The sequence below is a fragment of the Zosterops lateralis genome (genome assembly GCF_965231275.1).
Source record: "Zosterops lateralis genome assembly, chromosome: 14".
NCBI classification, from domain to species: domain Eukaryota; kingdom Metazoa; phylum Chordata; class Aves; order Passeriformes; family Zosteropidae; genus Zosterops; species Zosterops lateralis.
The window spans coordinates 10,816,688-10,835,446 of NC_139774.1; the positions used below are offsets into that span (position 1 = coordinate 10,816,688).

Below are 18,759 nucleotides of genomic sequence, written 5' to 3' on the forward strand. Positions count from 1 at the left end.
TGTATACCAAATCTGTTAATGCCAAATATGACTTTGGTGCCATCGCTTCACTGTTTCTCATTTAGCACCTAAATTATTGGTTATTACTTATAAAAAACTAGTAATATCTGCCAAGCATTAGGAGTTTTCCCAACTTCCACTGATACTGTCTGAGGAATTCTCTCAGACTGAAAGCAGCAAAAAGAAGCATAGAATTAAATTTACAGAGAGTGAATGTTCACTTGTGAAGAGGCAGAAAATATCCACGGTACCTGATATTAGCCAACTGTACCACATAATTACAATTTTTCTCTAATTTCTTAATCCAAGAGGTGTGTCTAGGAAGACCATCTGGATTTTATGGAAAGTTTCTTGCTGGAAGGCTGATTACAAACCACTGGCTGGTATTCCTGGCAGGGCAGAGAAGATGGGATGTGACAGGATCATGCTGTCTGCCTTTCTTGCCTTGCTGCCTCTTCCAAATTTTTACTGGGTTTTACCTTTTTTCACCTAATTTCCTCTCCCCTTATAAGTGGATTACAAGGCCTATAACAGGGTATAACAGTTCAGTGACAATTTTGAGAAATCACATTTAATGGGAAAATAGGAAGTTAATGCAGAAGAAGCCGTCAGAACTGACTATCTTTGGAAGCAGGAAAATTTTAGGTTCTGGGATATTTTGGTTCTCTCCTGTTAGAAATAGGGATCTTCGGTCTGGAATAGAAAAGTAGAAATAACTATTGTACATTGTGAAAACAGAGTGAATGGGAGCTGTAAAAATTTGCTGGTTTGGCTTTCAGCTGACAGTTGAAAGAGGAATAAACCTATCAAGAGTTAATAATTGGACCTTTTTGAAGAAGAAAAGGAGTGTATAAAGGTTGAACCGCCTTCATATCAAACATCCATAAAGAAATTTTCCTCTGAAGCAAAAGCCTTACAATGGATTTTATAGAATGTATTCTCTGTGGACAGATTGCAAAGCGGTTTCAGCTCCTGCTCTGCTGAACAAAGCGCTTTCAAAACCGCCTCTGCAGACCTTCAAAAGAAAAGCAGAATTGGAAGAAGTTAATTCTCCTTCCTGTTCAGGAGGTGGCAGTGGAGACACAGCACTGGAGGAATGTCAGCTGGAATTTAGGTGTCCTTCTTAGAGAAGGACAAAGTCAGGAGAAATTCGCTGGCCATGACATTTTTAAGTCAGGAATGAGGTGAAGAACATCGAAGAATCAAAGTAGAGAAATGTAGGCATTACAAAATCCAGGAAATTCCTTAAAGTGTAGTTACAGCCACTTCTGCTGTCAGCCCTTATGGTATTTACTTTCGTGTATGTGAGAGATACCCTTCTTTCATTAGACTTGCAATGCCAAATGTGTGCACAGCTTGTGGAGTGAGCAACATACAATGCAACTATGTTTTAGATTGCTTTGTACAGCACAGTATATTACAATTCAGTTTACTGTGCTGCTGGGACACATTTGTGAGTGTATGAAAAGATACATTTCAAACCATTTGCTTCAAAATGCTATTTTGTAAGGTCCCTCTTTCAAATGCCTTGCCACAGGAGGTGATCTATCCTCACAGCAGCTCCTCGGGAGATACAGATCTAATCTAGTTTTCTCATTTTTTGGATACAAAATTTAAAGCAAGGGTCTTCTTTCTTGCCCAAAGCCTCAGAAAAATTCAGAGGCAGAGTCAAAAATTCCTGGCTTTCAGTATTTCCAGTGCTATACTTGCTTTCTTTTAATTACAGATGTACTGGTTTTGTTTTTCCTCCCTCTGGTTAGTGTCAGAGGGTGGCTGATTAACTTGTGCTTTGCCTTTAGTTGTTTATGGATTTCTACAGTTCCATGGGTTGATTTTTATACTGACAGAGAGATTTTCTTAGGTTCCCTCGACTGTGTGGGAGCAGCTCTATCTTTGCTTGGGAGCTCAGGGACAGAGTAATGACAATACTGTCTCTTTATAAGGGACTGAACTGAACGGAGATGGAAAAAACACCACAAGAATTTCTAAGATATATCAGGCAAAATATATTATTAATTTCACAAATCACTGTAACTACTGATCAAGGGAGCCAGTGTCCCAGATTGTTGTGGCATATGTAAATTCAAAGAGATAATGGGAGCTTGGATGTGTGGATCAGCAGAAAGGCAAAGTGAGAACCCACTGACAGTTGTATTTTCATTTCACGAGAATTTATTTTTTTATAAAGGAAAATTTTAAAATAGATTTCTTTTTATTATTCTTTTTAGATTATGGAGTAGGATAGAAAAAGAAAAGCAAATATATTCAGCCAGGTGAAAAAGAACAAGGTATGGTTATGGCTTAGGGACACATTTTCCTTCTTTAAGAGTTACTAGAATTTTTCTTAGAAAAGCAATGACCCAGAAACTTTGTGTGACCATGGGCACTTGTGTTCATTCCCATGTGCACTGGGGAGAAGTTGTGGCCAAGTAATAGGATGGTTCTCCCTGAGCTGTGGCCAGGGGCAGACTGGAACTGCGCTGCCCTCAGTGTGTCCCATTGTGCTGAGGGCAATGGGGACACCCTGCCCAGAGCAGCTGCAGCTCCCTCCCTTCCGTGGACAAACTGGGTTTACTTTGGTGATACATGGGCCAGCTGGGATCACCTTGGGCTGAGCTGAGCTCATCCACTCCCTTTAACTGAAAAGCTCAGAGGGATGGTTGAAACTTGGGCTTTTCTCACTCTCTGTGACGCAGCTGGGCCTCCTGAGGATTGAGATGTTTTAGCCTTATAGAGAATTGGGGGCTTCACATGGGGAAGCCTGAATAAACCACAGCTTACAGGAAATTCAGCCAGATGACTCAACAGCTCCTTTTGGCAAGAGCTCTGGCACTGTGAGTAAGAACATTGCTGAGAAAGGAGGCTGCACATCCCACTTCCACAGGTTTGGAGTCAGTGACACCACTCACATCCAGCCGTTCTCCCTTGGGGACAACAGGCAGGACCAGCTGTGCTCAACAGCAGTTACTCACTCAGAGAAGAAGCATCATGATGCAGGTGCCAAATGTTACATCAAGGGAACTCCACCACTTCTGTCTACGCAGGTTTTTACCTCTGAGCCTTTCTTCTTTATTTAAAAGAATTTTAATCTGCTTGAACCAATGATGTCTCTTACTGCACATTGTTACTGAAATGGGGCCCTCATTGCAGTAGCACCTCTCAGTTTATTACTTGTATTGCTGTCAGCAATACAAATTTTAGAAGAACACATTTAAATATCACTTTTACACAGAGCCTTGTAGAAACAACCTAAAAATACTCAGACCCAGTCTCAGCTTTTTCCTCCTATTATTATGATGTTTCCATTCTACAACTTCTATTTGTGAAAATATTTTATTATGGGAACTGTGAATGTCTCCTTTCCCAGCTGTGCAATGTTCTGTATCTGTGAGGATGAAGAGAGAAGCAATAAAGTGGAAATGAGAAAGAGCAGAAACCACAGGTTTCTTCTTACACACATATGCATGAATTGTTGTGCAGACTCAGGGCCATTTCTTTGTATTTTTGGAGTTTCAAAGCAATGTGAGTCTCTTTACAGCCTATCCTGTAGATTTCCAGTTGTCGAAATCTTTACTACATACCAAACCAAAGAAAAAAATCCATACAGCCAAGCCTTTTTTTTTTTTTTTTAATTATTATTCTTATTTGACACTCACATTACAAAATTTAGAAACCATAGACAGTTCAGGCAAACTGTTAAAACACAGTATAAATTAGGGGGGGTTTAATATATAAATTCTATACATAGGTAAGTTAGCTGGAACATGACTGACAAAAGGATTTCATAACAATCTTACCACAACTGTATAAAAAGGCATGGGAGTAGGATGGGCACTATCATCATGAATGCAGGTTAAGACATTTTCCACAACAGCTATAAAGCGTAACAATGACCATGCTATTCTCGCAGTGTTTATGTGGGCTACAGGATGCATATTACCAATAACATTTTGCAAGATCTATGTACAGTCACAAAATCATAACAGCCACTTTCAAGTAACTTTACTGTTTCCTGCCTGTGCAATTAATAAAGTGTTGGTATTTGTTCTGGGAATTTCTAACAAAGCTACATGGTTTGAGTATTATGGATGGGTTAAAAAGTTGGACTTGATGATCTTAAAGGTCCTTTCCGACCTAAATGATTCTACAATTTTATGATTCTATGGTAGAGGGATTTCAATTTGACCTGAAAATGCTAATCACAACATGAATTTTTTAATTTAATGAAAAAGATACAGGAAAAGCACAGTTCCTCATTGCTATCACGCACATGATTTATATATATACCACTCCTTTAAGCCATATTTATTTCTTAGCTTGATTCTTTTTAAAACCTAAAATGATAATTTAGTTCCCATTTATTTAAGCACAGCTGTAAAAAGGAGTAACACTAGAAGAAATATAAACCCAAAATTTGGATATCTTTTGGGGGTTGTTTTTTGAAAGGACGTGCTTTCCAGGTAACCTTGGGCTTGTCATGCAACCTTTGAATTTCTCAGACTGAAAATAAAGACGGTTCTGCTTACCCATTTTTACTCTGTGCTTTTAGATCTGTGACTAAATAGTATCATTCTAATAGTTTTAGAATACTATCTTCTTGGAGTTTAGGTTTAAGACAGTTGATAGTCACTGTTGCTAAAAGTGAAAAAAAAAATCTTAAAATATGATTTTTCACCCTTTATAAGTTGATGAATGCTTGCTAAGAGTTCTGAAATCCAGAGGATAATTTATTTTTCATCTATGTTGTGTACTAGTAATGGTGTTTTCACAGACAGACCCCTAAGGGAAGTACTTGTACATTTGGAAAAATCAGACTTTGAAACACTTGAATTTAATAGCTCTGTGTGTGCATCTCTGTGTGCACAAAGTTTTAATAATTTAGACAATTGTATTGGAACAATTCCTTCTGGTTCAAGGCAAGGACAGACAGTAAGTGACAACCCAACTTGGGCTGCTAAAGAAATACAGATGATGTCAACAGTCTAAACTACAGCCCCCTTTTTCTCTATTCTGTCTGCCCACAGACCAATCATCAAAAAACCATCATATGTTCATTTCAAAAAGACTGGAATTTTAGAAGCATAATTCAATAATGAAAGCAGTGATATAGTACTGACCAATAATAGTTCACTGAGGAAGTTATGTTTCTCTGAAAGGTAGCTGAAGTATGGAATTTTCTGTTCAGAATTCCATCAGATGGGGTTTTGCACCTTTCATAAGGAACATTCTTTCACAAACATTTACCTTGTAGGACTCCTGAGCTCTGAACTCCTAAGTCTTCTGCATTCTAGGAGGCCTGGGAACATTGCTACACTGCAATATTAATCAGGGTTGGCAGTTTTAAGGCCATGGGAATGAAAAGAGAGAAGGATTTCTATTCTGTTATGACAGATCTGGAGTATGAATACAGAGTGTTTGTATGGCAGAGAGCTAGAAAAATGCTCCTTTGGAATTTTGCAAGAGCTGTTTATGGAGCAATATACCACTTCTGTGCAGGGAAAGGCATCAGGGGAGGAGTGAGCAGTCCAAGCCACTCTGAATTTACAGCACTACAGAGTGTGCTGGCCATGGAGCAGGGCAGGAGTTACTACAATTAGCTTTTTTCTGCAGCTGAGGCTGCAGCCTGAGTTTCAGTGTCTTGCACCCATGCAGAGTGTATGAAATACCAGCCATACAAGCTATTTGCTTCCTAGCTACACTTGCACAATGTAACAATACAGGATGTCATGCCTTGTATGAGCTTTAGCTTTAGTGTATTTAGTATTGGAAAATATGCAGAAAGAATTGGAAAAGAAATTAATACAAACCAGATTAAACTTCAGATCTATTCCATCTAAAAAGGTAACTGGTTCAGCTGCTCCACAGAGCAGGGAGCAGTGGTTTCAGGGGAAGGGACATGCTCTAGCCAATATTAAAACATAATTATTGGTAGCATTTTCTGCACCAGTATCTCACTGTATGCTCTCCTGCCTTCACCTGCCTAGCTGCCATTGGTATTAATAGAAGATATTTTGTTCTACTCTGCTGCCATGCAGTGAAATATGAAAGTTAACAACCATCAAAGTATTTCTCATAATTTTTAAAATACTTATTTTTCTTAGATTTTAAAATCTCTGTCAGCTAAGTAACAAATTCTTCACTGTTTTAAATCCACTAGAGAAAACATCTTTTACTTCGAAGAACTTTCTCGTAATCATTCTGTTGGGTGGATAAGGAAGTAAAGTAGGCTTAGCCTCAGGTAATCTTCTAAGACAGCAGAGTGCAGGCTCAGATGTGAACATGCACTCAGCTTTGTCCAGGATCACCCCATCACCCCAGTTTGTCCCTGATGGTGCCTGTGCTGCTATCCAGAGCTGGGCATGTGTGTGCTGCTCCTCAGCCACATTTCAGGAATGCCCTGCACCACCTACAGAGGGAATTCCACTCCATAGGTAATGTTAGAAAGGACAAAAGAAAAGACAGCTTTAGCCCACAGTTGAGTCTCTGAGCAGCAACAAAAGGGCTTTTTTCCTTGTTCCCTTGTCAATCCCTAACCTCATTCTGCAATTACAACAATGGAAATAATCAGTTCACAAAGGGGGTTCAATTTCCAGTGAGAGAGCAATTTGAGAAAGTATGGCTAATTTCTACCAGTATAAAAAGAGAAAAAGATTCTTAAAGCCAGAAAGTCAAATTTTGCTCTCAGACATGAATTAATTCATTGGATCAGATTTAGTCCTTGAATTTGCTGCTGAAACTTCAACAATGTCAAAGAAAACTTTTGCTAAGGCTGCACTTCCACCCTATTAAGTGCACCTCCCACCTGGCACAGAGACTACACCGACTGGCAATACAGTTTAATACCTATGAATAACTAAAAACTCTACTGCAGTTAATAATTGCAGGACTGCTCCAAAGCCCATCAAAATTAATTGGAGTTTTTTCTCTGGCACGTTGCTGTGCTTGGAATCAGCCATGAACACAGTCATTGCTAGGCCAGAGACTGTTAACTGTGTAACATTTTTACATTGATATGCATAACTATCTTTTCTACTAACATGTCTTTTAGGTTGATAATTCCAATTACATATTCAGTGATATGAGCTCTGTTCTAAACTGGATTTACAGTCATGTGCAAACCAGTGCTCATGTGCTTTAAGAAAAGGTGCATATACTATTGCAATAAAACATGATGAAATAACCAAGATATCAGGAAGGGACAGGCTTAATTTTAAGTAGTGATTATCTTATCACCACTGACCACATCATAAAATATTCTTAACATCTCTACATTTAAATTGTTTCTTATTTGAAGTGCTTTAGCAGCTGTCCACACTTTTTAAAGTGACATCTCAGCTGAGAACACAGTTTGCTCTATTCACATGGGGAGCTTCCAGAGTACAAAAGGAGTTCATTGCCTAGGAGAGGAAATAATGACAGTCTAATCAGGGTATGCTGGTGCACAGTGTACTTGAGTGCTTGACTCATTTTGAGTTTCTGCCCTGAAAATTTAGTCATGCCCAGCTGCCCTACATCCATGCACCTTTAATTCAGTAATGTAATCAATGCTGATGTGAAATTGAGGGCAACATTATATGATTAAGTGTCTTTTGAAAGGCATTGAGCAAGTTCATCTACTGACTTCACACAAGCTGAAGGCACACAATTCTGTCCTTGGTTTCCACTGAGTTTTATACCTAGCCCTGCATTGCAGGATGGCACACTCAAGAAATGGAAAAACGAGATTTTTGCTACCATTCTGATTACACTGGAGGAGGTGCAGAAGTGATTTCATATTTGTGTCTTTTAAAATACTGCTATATATCAGAAGCTAAGTTAATGCTTCAGCAAAACTGTGTCATAGTCACATCTTACAGCTAAAGGGTTTAATACCAACACTGCAGACCTACAGGTCTAGTTTTGCTCTGTTCTCTGTGTAGCATTAGTTCAAGCAGCTGTCAGGGAGTGAATCCACTCAAAGAAGCAGAATTAGAAATCCACAACATTACTACAAGTAACTTGTCTAGTTGTTGGTCTAATGACTGCACACCTTACAGTGGTTTAGTGCTTGGTGGGAAGTGATTCTTTCATTTCAGCATGGCAGGAGTTCTTTTTGCCTTTATAGCAAGAAAAATTGATTACTGGACATGTTTACATTCTCATTTTCATATAATATTAATACATTTTTAGAAGAAATCTATTGCCCATTCTTTGTTTTCAGTTGTAATGGTGCTTGTTGGTAAAGTAAGGCTCTAACCCCTCTCCTGCCAGGAGCTGTTAACCCTGGTTAGGCCACAGATGGATTAGAAATGCAATGGACAGCTGCACCTTCAGGCTTACACTGCTTCTGTTTAAATAGGATTTAGCTACAAAATTATGTGAAGACAAGCTATGACTCCTGAAGTCCATTTTTTAAAAGCACTAACTTCTCATTTTGTTTTGCACTCTCATCTCTGAGTCATTTTGCAAAGAGCAGTGAGTGTCTCTGGAGATCAAATACTACAGATTAATGTGCCACACACCTCTATAAAGCAACAATTGCTTCACTACTCCCCAAGAGATGAGGATGCTTAGCACTTCTGAAAAAAGACCTTTTAAATGTGTGACTACATAAAGGCTTAAGAATAATTTAGTGCTTGTGACAGTCCCACTAAGCCCTTAATACCCACCTAAATCTGACCTTTATGCTTCCATTTTAAGCACTGAGGTTTGAAAGTTTTGGACTACAAAAGTGGTTTAGAGTTTGCAACAGTGATAAACTTTAGGAGATCTAATTTAACTTGTACTTACAAAATTGCCCAGATTCATGGAAGGTGCTCCTAAATATAAGGAATTATAAGGAGAAATCACTTTTTAATAAATTGTCACAGTTTTATAATCTCATCTGTACCACCCTCTAGTGCCTCTTTAGAAAAGGAGTGAGGATTTTCATTTTATAAAGCAAGTTTTAAGGAAGGGCCCATTCACCTGCACCCCATATTTCCACTGTGAAGTCACAGTGCCTGTTAAAAATATGCAGATAGTTAAAAAAAAAAAGAAAAAGACCATTTAGCAAACACACTTAAACATTAGCATTGTTGTAGATATGTTTATGGTTATTGCTCTGGAATCATCTGAAATTTAACAGGCTTTTAATGGCTTCATTTTGGAAATGGTTGTGCCTGAAGGAACAGCTATATGTGTATAGTTTCTCTGTATAGCTCTCAGCTCATGTACAAAAATTAAAAAACAGCAGATTCACAGTATCAGCAGAACAGTCATCACTCCATTGCTGCAATGATGCTGTACCATCCTTACACTTAGTTCTTCCACACAAAGCTCAAATAAACACATTAGAGTTTTATGTCCCCCCATCTGAATTCATGTGCTGATAGATGTACAGGAAAAGGAGACCTGAAGTTCTGCCTCAAGCCCTGTTTGCAAATCCAAAAGAATCCATCCTGCTCAGCTCAGCAAGCACAAATGGATCCAGTGAGCCAGACTGGGCTTCCACAGGGTGTAACCCAGCACAGAACTGCTCTGCAGACACATCAAACCTGGAGTGCACCAAACAGCAGCCTGCCAATGCCTCCAGGTCACAGCTCACTCAGGCATGGACAACTTCAAGGCCTGGCAGAGGGCAGGAACAGTACCACTTTTAGGCCAACATTAGCTAGGTTTTGTGATTATCCTAATCTTTCAAAACACTACAGCCACTTGGAATCACTCTGTGCTGAAATAACATTATTACTGATTTCAAAGAAGAGGTTACATCCTTCTGTTATAGGAAGAGACGGACTGGAACATCTGAAAAGGTAGCACCAAGTCAGCAATAAAAATGCAGTTTAGTATGATGTGGCATTTAGGTTTCATTTAAGCTTTTTGAGATATTTTCTGGGGCAGTTAGGAATATTTCTTCCACACACAAACAATAAGTCTACTGTTAGGGCTTAATTTCGAATCTAATATAGTTCATTATCATTTAATGTATCTATTACAGTAGCACCTTTATTATTGTACATCTTTAAACATAAGACATAGTCCCTATTTTATGGTACCTGTAAGGAAGCGGTGAACTTTACATCCTAAAAGTAAAAAAGACAAAAATGGTTATCTGCTCATGAGCAACAAATTCTTCAGTGCATTCATTCCAGTCTGAAACCCTTTGTCCTTTTAAAGCATACCATGTACTTTCCAAGTTCAAAGCAATTACCCCCCCATCCTCCTAAATATCATATTACAAAACAAACAGTACTGTGTTCATTGGAACCTGATAGAAATGGTAATGCGGTACCTTTTTTCTTTGAGTGTGATAAAACCCCTTAAAAGATGCAACTCGGCATCAATAAATTTAGGGAATACACTACATACATTAAATAGAGGTAAGTTGAGTCCAGAGTCATTAGCTTCTTCATTCAACCTCAGAAGTGGTGGGGGTGACTTTAAGCAGCACCATTAACCCTCTGTGCCCTCCTCAGACCGGCCCAGATTCACAATAAGGAAACAACAGCGGTGGGAAGATTAACCAAGACAGAGTCACCCTCCTGGCTGTTCTGTGTAAAAACCTGCAGGGTCAGCACCACGGTCCTATGCTGACGTGGCCTGTTTGTGACAGACGTGTCTGTGAGCCATATCAGTCCTCATCCCTGCAAGCTCAAACCTGCAGCAGTCACTGCTTTGTTCAACAAGGCTGGAAGACTGCTAATGCAAGATTAAGTTCTTTTTTCTTCATTCAGCAATTAACCAGATTGCTGTTGTCTGTCTTTGATTTAATTTTACAATCCTCAGAGGTTTAAAGAACTGCTGTCTGAAGCACCTGCTTCTGAAATACTCTTGTGTATTTTTGCTTTCCTTTTTTATACTTTTCCATTCTCTGTTGCAGTACCGTGATTCTCCCTGCTCCTGGTTTTCTTGCATTTTCCTTCAGAGGCAAGATTACAGTGATCCTGACGCAGTTTGGGCACAGCCACAAATAGTCTGTTTGTCCTTCCTCTCTCTGTCTCATAGTTAGAAAAGCATCATTGTGCACACAGTTCTGTTGATTTCAGTGGATGAATCCAGTTCATCCATCACGTTAGGCAGTCAAAAAAAAACCCAACAAAAAACTCAAACAAAAGAAATTGTCTAAATCCCAAACAGGCATCTTTGGAATCAGTAGTGCAAAATGTTTGCGGATTTCTTTTCCTTGACCTACTGCGATAATCTCTCAATCTTCAAGTCTTTCCTAAAATAGTGGATCTGTAAATGTAAAAACATAAGGACAATTTTTTTAAAAAGCAAAATTAAAGGTTTGGGTTGTTTTAATCACTCTCTTCATATTCTCGCTTATATCAAACCATTACACATGTCTCAGAAGAGCTGTAAATTGTTGGAAGATCCAGCTGAACTGAGGCAGTCTTCATCTGCATCAGGCTTTTGCATGGATACAGCAAGCTGAGGGTATTCTTTACAGGGAGGATAATTTGAGATTAAAATGAGCTTTTATCAGTGCAGCCTCAGCTCTGCAAATGAGTTTTAAATGGAAAAGACCTCCCTCAGAGGTCTTAAATACCTGCACTTCACAAGCTTTGGTATTAGAGCAGCCGTTTGGAGATACTTTAGAAATGAGCTGATAAAATGAGAGGTTACCTTAAAGATTTCCACCTGTCTTTTTCTGTCTGGTTTTCCGGACTTTCACTTTCATAGGAAGCCAGATACAAACCTGGAAACAGTAAATATATGTTGTTTCCAACAGCATCAGTAACACCCATCCCTCTGCATTCTTGTATATCCTTTTGTACCACGCAAATAGAGAAATTTTAAAACTCCATGGTCCCTCAGGTAGCTGGTAACCAGTGGGACACTGATGTTTAGCTCACATGTCTACCTTGGAAAGCTGTTAATTTTGATGGAACAGTAAAGAGTCCAGAGTTAAAATATGTTAGCTGACCTTCTCATTACAATATTAAGCAGTTGAATGGTCTCTGGTTTTGCATACAGAGATCTGGGCCTGTTTCCTCCATCACAGCAATGCTACTCTAGAGTTACTTGAACTTTAAAAAAGAGACAGTGAGAGCTGACACCTAAACACAAAAGCTTTTAAAAATTAAGGATATTCTCATCGCATAACACAACTTTATGTTCCTCGATCTTTTTAAAGCTTATGGAGACATGGTATCTTAAATGGATACACAATATGCTCAAGGTAAGAGTGAGTTACAGAAACCAGAGAAGGAATGCAGTTGAAAGAAAATAAATTTGTCTTTTCTCCCCCTACAAATCTTTACACTATAGGATGCATTCTATGACACCAAAATGAGTCTACATTGTAGAATCTCCTCTGCAAAAGCTGGCAGTGCATTAATATCTCACTGTCTTCATGGAATCACAGGCTGTAATTTGTGTTCACACACATTTCCTCATTTGACTGTTCCATGATGATTTTATTCTTTAATGCTGAAACTGTCTCAGCATTCATGTCTGTGCTACAAATGCATTGTCTTAATATTCAAGTGTTGGCCACCATTCCTCCACATTGTGACAAGCACAGTACAGCTGCATTTCACATGCCACTGCTGAATCTCTCTCAGACATCCTCCCACCTTTCATTCAGGGCAGTTCTTTCTACTCTGCACTGCCCCTGGGTAATAGGGGAGGCTTCCTGTGGCTTCTGCAAAGGGCATTTCACAAAAGCAGTATGAATACAGGGGAGGACATGAGGGAAAAAAATCTGCAAACAATTAGTGGGTTGAGGTCACTCTTTTTTAGTCCAGTAGCCTGAAAACTGTACTTTTACCCTTTCATTTTCTGTCCCTTTCGAGCCTAAAACAAGAAGAAATGCCTTCATCCTATCTCCTTTTGATACATATTACTTCAATCACATTAATTATTCTGTTTTGGCAGTCATTCTTAACATTTCGGCAGTTTTTTAGAAGCAGTATTTTGCTTTCTGGAGTAGTCTCTGAAATAAAAGCTGTCTGGTCTGATTACCTTGGATTAGTACAGAAAACTGCCTATAGAAGGAAGAAAAACTAAACCCAGCAGCAGAATAGCTTAAGGGAAGGTTGCTATAGACAATTCTGTGCGTGACAATGTATAGAGAGGCAGCTGACACAAACCAGTGTGAAGTGACACAGTCTGACATGCTGGATACCAAACTGACGAGGACAGAAAAGTATAAAAAGACAACCAGAGAAATAATTTCAGAATAGGGTGTCCCTAGCTACAGCTGAAATTAATAGAAAAGGTTTTCTTAAAAATTCTTTTCTGTACGTAACGTGTGTCATTGCTGTAGAGGAGGAGGTCAGCTGGACTCTATCACCCTGGGCTGTGTTTACTGAAGAGATGACAGCGTTGGTTTGTGAAAGAGATTAGCTCTAGATCCATCAATCACAGAATGAGTGGCTAAGGGACAGCTGACATTCACAGCAGCCCATGACATGCTTGTGTGGCCTCTTTTTGTGATTACAAAAATAGGGCCACAATGACAGGTTCCTAGACAGTGCCTTGTAGAGAAGCTACAGACAAGAGAAAAGTCATCAGGCAGCAGCTTCATGTGCTAGAAGGTTGTATTTGCAAAAACACATTGATAGACTGGGGATAAACAAGCTGTTTGGCAGAAAAGCTAGGAAACAGCTGGGACTGGTCAGTGAGAGAGATCACCAAAGCATAGATCAGGGTGTTCATTAGTAGTGATAAAGAGAGATATTTTCAGTGATGAATGATTGTACAGTCTTACCATCTTCAGTAAAAATGGGAGCAGTGTGCAAGTAGTGGATGATGTTAGGATCTTGCTCAAATGGACACTCCACCTGTTTCCATGTTATAAATTCTCCTACTTGCTTAGCGAGTTCCAGAAATTTCTGTAAACATAAAATCATTCCACTCAGATATAGTAAGGTTACCTCATGTTCAGTGTTCGATGGTCTGCACTGAAAATTGCAGGCCAAGAGTCTCAGATAGTCCCTTTGGCTATCAGAATGTGATAGGTAAGAACATTTTTCAGATCTTACTTCAAAGTTGACGTGTCCATTTGGAAGGCGATTAGCACATCCCTCATTCAAAAAATAAATGTCTTTGATCAGTAGGCTGAAGAAGGGGATCACAATCTGTGGAGAGAAATGACATAACCATTATCTTTTCAGTTCAGTATTTTCTCTGCATGAAAGAACAACTCAATTGGGAGAGATGAGAATAAAGAAGTATTAACTTTTCAGTGTGCTGTGCACTTAAAAAGCAGTACAGAGACAGGCAGGCAAAAGGGCAGTAGTGTCTAGAGAGACCTTCAGCCACCAGCAGAATGTATGCTGAGATGAAAGTGAACTGAACACAATGTTCACTGAGCACAATAACATGACTAAGAAAATGCTAAAAGCCCGGTTTTTTATCAACAACATCACTGTCTGATGACAACATCAGACAGCAAAGAGCAAAATAATATTGCAGAACTCTTCCCTTTCCTGCTGTGTCCTTATAGGCAGAGATGTTGAACACACAAATTGAGCAATTTAAACACAGGTGGGAACCTAAGAACCAATATTGTCCCTGGACGAGGAAAGACAGCATAAAATTTGATGACCAAGGACTTGTCTACAAACAGTTAATCAGGAGCTGTTTCATTTTCAACAGCTCTATGCATGTCTACCTCTTGAGGAATTTCCTTCCTGGTGTCTGATTAGTACAATCTGCTTCTCCAAATTAACCTGCAGACAACAGGGTTGAAAAAATTAAGCTGGTTGACAGGAAATGCTAACAGTAGCCAGAGAGACCACTGTAATTCTCAAAATTAGCCCTGGCCATCATCCAGGGCAGAGTGGTATTTAGCAGTGATCCAAGCCTTCCCTCTAACCCATCAGAGCTGGATCATAATTTGCTATTAAAAAAGTCTGGGTAGGACTTTTGAAATTGATGGAATTACAAGCAGGGATAAATAAATTTTATGTCAGATGTTCTCCAGCAGAAAGCAGTGACAGCACTCCTGACGTGCATCCTCAACTTCAGCAGAGATCCAGAGTGATCTCAAAAGGGTGAAAGACACAGAGAGCTGGAGCCAGACACTGATGCCCAGCTAGAAATCGCTGCCAGATTCTGTCTACTTATTTGTTTACAGGCAGATGTGAGCTTGTTCTGTCCTGCTCCACTGCCTGGGAGCAAGGTCAGCACCATTAGTGGTACTAAACATGAAGAAAAAGCCTTGCTGAGAGGAAAGGTACACAAATGTGGGCTGGATGCCAGGCTAATACAGCTACAGAGGCCCCAGTCAGCTCAGAACATGGCAGAGCTCATTCTCATCTCATCCAAAAGGCACTAAAGACATACCCAAGGATACCAATTCTCTACATATTTCCATGGAATTGCTGTATTTTGGTCACCATTTATTTCCCCTATAAAAATATATTACCCTCTATGTTTTTCTTTCCAAATTTCTGTAGGAAAAACAACAGAAGTGGTTACAATTATACTCTAATGCTGGCTTCACTCCAGGCACTTTGCTAGCATAAAACCTGGGTGAGTTCCAGAAACTCATATTTCTCTCCATTTTTATCCTCCTTCCATGCCATCTAACCCACCCACACACTGAAGGACAATTGCTTCCTGCAGAAAGAAGGAAGTTAATGAGACCCGACGTGTTCTTGCTCCACGGTATCAGACAGCAACAACACAGCACTGTGCTCTACTCCCAACATTTCAAAGCCACAGCCATGCCATGAGTACAATGCAGAGTTTCCCAGTGGAATAACTTCATTTTGGAGCTGTCACAGGTCATTTGACTGCACAGACAAAACCAGACTTACTAACCAGTACACGCCTCTGCAAGCACAATTCAGTTTGAAGATAAAAATATTCTTCAGAGTTAGCTTTGCTATGAGTTTGCCAAGAAACAATGTAACATCTTCTATGAAAAAGAAGTGCTCATGTTCTTTTGGATGTGTTCAAGTTCGTTAAAATAAATAAATTATAATCTTGCTTATAAAAAGATACAAAATTCCTTAATCCTACAGAAAGCATTACATGATCTGCTGTATCTGACACTGTAAAATACCCAGTATGAGGAGCTACCAAAACATATCCTGGAACATTTTCCTGAACTAATGTTGTCTACACAAGGAAAACAGAATATGGGCTTTTTCTGATGTAAAATAGATTCCTTTCAGTCTAATAACCTCTCTGCCATCAGTATTAACCAGCTGGAGGTGGAGATATGACAGAGATTGCTAACTTCACAGGAAATTAAGTCAAACAATAAAGCAACTGGTTTGAATATCTATGATGGTTCCAGAAGAATTAAACTGCAAAAGCATCTCAGACTGACAGGTCCTTGCTGCAGTGTGTGAGAGTTGAAAGAATTGCTTTTCCAGTCACAAACATCCAAATCATCTCTCCTTTGCATAGAGAAGTGCTTTTCAGAACAACTCAGTGTACTCCCATTGCAGCTGAGTCAGCCTGCCACCAGATGCTGATCTCATTTCACTGTAAATGCTGTGAGATTCCATTAGCTTCAGCAGATTTACATCAAATTTACAGGGGTGTGAGATTAGCATCTGGCCTGGCTCCTCTAGTGAATGAATACTAAATTCCATATTGTGCTTTTTCATGCAGCATCTACTTTAGCTCTGCCATGCTTAGTGCAGAGATTACCCATTTATGACTGTGGGCAATTGCAGTGTAAAACACAAACTCTCTTTCATGTACCAAAATAAAAGAATTGAATGGAGGAATAAGAAAATTAACAAGAAACGTATCAGGGCACAAAACAGGAGGATCCTACACTCTAACATCTTGTCAATCTGATTTTTGCAGCATCAGTGACATGTCAGAAAGCTCCACATCTGCCATGAACACTGATGAAACACTTCAATTCTTGCTCACTGAGATGGCAGCAACAATCAAATGAAATGAAAATTCACAAGGACAGAATATCACCCCAAATTTGCTGCAATGGATTCAGACTAGAACTCCCTTGCAGGACTTGTGGTAAATCATCTTTCCCTAATGTAAATGGAGGTTCACCTACTTTCCATTGCTGTGCCCTTTGCTCTCCATCTCACCTCACACATCACACAATGGAGGCTTCTGTGCCAGAGCCTCGGGGCACAGTTTTAACAAAGCACAATTCCACCTGCATCTGCCAGGCTCATGCTCTGTCACCAAAATAAAAGTAATTTCAGCCTGGAATACCTGTTCCATCAGGTTTATCAATCTAAACAATGTGGATTTTCCAGAGGTGGAAAGCCACTTACAACAAAGTCCTCCATGCTGTGTGTTCTGCCCTCTCTAACCCTCCCAATGTCTGACAGCAAGTCCACAAAGATTTGCTTTGATCCCATCCAGACTCTTTCAATCACATTTTTCTTTTACATTTTACATTTCTGGTTGCATCTTGAAGCACACAGGCCTTGCACTGGGGACCCACGGAAAGGAGGAGAGCATCTGCTTGAAGTGTTTGAGCCAGTGACTCCCAGCAGAAGTGTCCCCCAGGCATGTGGAGATGGATGGGATGTGTTCACACCCACCTTCTCCCTGTTGCTGTGTGCAGTCAGGGACCTGTGGGCAGCCCCTCGCAGCGCTGTCCTGTAGTTGTAGAAGTTGCCAGTAGGGTCCATCTGGTGCTACAGGCACAAAACAGCACACCTTGGTTAGAAAATAGCCTCTTAAGACTATTTTACACTCAATTGTAGCAAACCATGAACAGAACAGAGCCTCCACCTTCAAAATCCACATGCATGCAGAACCCCATGCACCAAGGATACAATGAGAGGTCTACAGCCCATGGCTGTTTATACCTTTGTCTTTTCTCATTAAAATTATCTTAAGCTCAGCTTACTGAGCTTTTATGTGAAGAATAAGCACTGCACATTCTATGTGTGAGAATCCTGGAATCCTCAATAAAACCTTCTGTCTTCACTCAACCTTCAAGGTATAGATTGGGAGCTTTACATTCAGCATTGTGTCCATGGCTAAACAAAACCTGCATCAGTGGAAGCGCTGTGCCGTGCGTATAGGTTCATACTTTGGGGGTTTTAAAATTCCTCTTATTTATTTGAGTACTCTGAATTCCCTCTACATATAATCAGCTTTACACCCTCTTCACTACACCTGGGATATTACAGCTTAGAATCAGGCCCTCTGCCTGTGAAATGTGTCTCCAGACATCTCACACCTGGATAACAATGTAAAATTCCCAAACAAAAATATCCTGAATACAATTAAAGCAGTGCATTAGGATTTTTTTGTTTTGTTTTACCTCAAGAATGAAAAATTTGGCTGTTTTCACTTTTGACCAAGTCTTCTTTAGCCTGGAGACTGGACTCATGTTCATTCCAGCTATGAGTGAGAGAGAAAAAAACAGAGCCATTGATAAGAGCTGGATTTCCTTTTTCATCTGTGACAGCTGATGGAAGACCTGGTTAGAAGCTGTACTTACAAATGATTGCCATCAGTGAGTTAAAATTCCCTATGTTAAAGCACTCTCGGGCAACGTCAATGAAGAATTCGATGACTTGTGCTCGCTGTTTCTTTTTTGCAGGCTGTAAATTAAAATGAATGAGTATCTGTAATGAGCATATGCAGAATTGGAGGTCATCCTAAGCATTTGTTCCATGCGTAACGTGGCTCCATGCACAGTTTGGGCCATCTGCTTTCAGTCACTGGTCCTAATTGTGTTCCAGCAATCCAGTGGATGCTGGTGACTGGCAGCCTCTGAAATCAAAGCTTTCACTGCAGTGACACAGAAGAAATTCACGGCCATTCCCAGCCCCAGTGACTGTCTCAGTGCTGAACAGGCTGCCCAAGCAGTCCTGAAGCAGAGCCTCAGCTCCCTGC

General features: G+C 39.8%; 1 protein-coding gene across 1 annotated transcript in view; it reads right to left on the reverse strand.

Moving 5' to 3' along the window:
• Window positions 1-5,600: 5,600 nt before the first annotated feature.
• The window catches only part of RASGEF1C (RasGEF domain family member 1C), a gene marked incomplete at its 5' end in the record, with an annotated part of 28,744 nt that continues 15,585 nt past the window's right edge, over window positions 5,601-18,759 (reverse strand). The window contains 7 exons of the mRNA XM_083871872.1: window positions 5,601-11,196; window positions 11,587-11,659; window positions 13,676-13,799; window positions 13,950-14,045; window positions 17,451-17,546; window positions 18,182-18,261; window positions 18,362-18,464. Coding sequence (XP_083727998.1) covers window positions 11,172-11,196; window positions 11,587-11,659; window positions 13,676-13,799; window positions 13,950-14,045; window positions 17,451-17,546; window positions 18,182-18,261; window positions 18,362-18,464 — 597 coding nt within the window. The 3' untranslated portion in view covers window positions 5,601-11,171. The remainder of the gene's footprint in view (window positions 11,197-11,586; window positions 11,660-13,675; window positions 13,800-13,949; window positions 14,046-17,450; window positions 17,547-18,181; window positions 18,262-18,361; window positions 18,465-18,759) is intronic.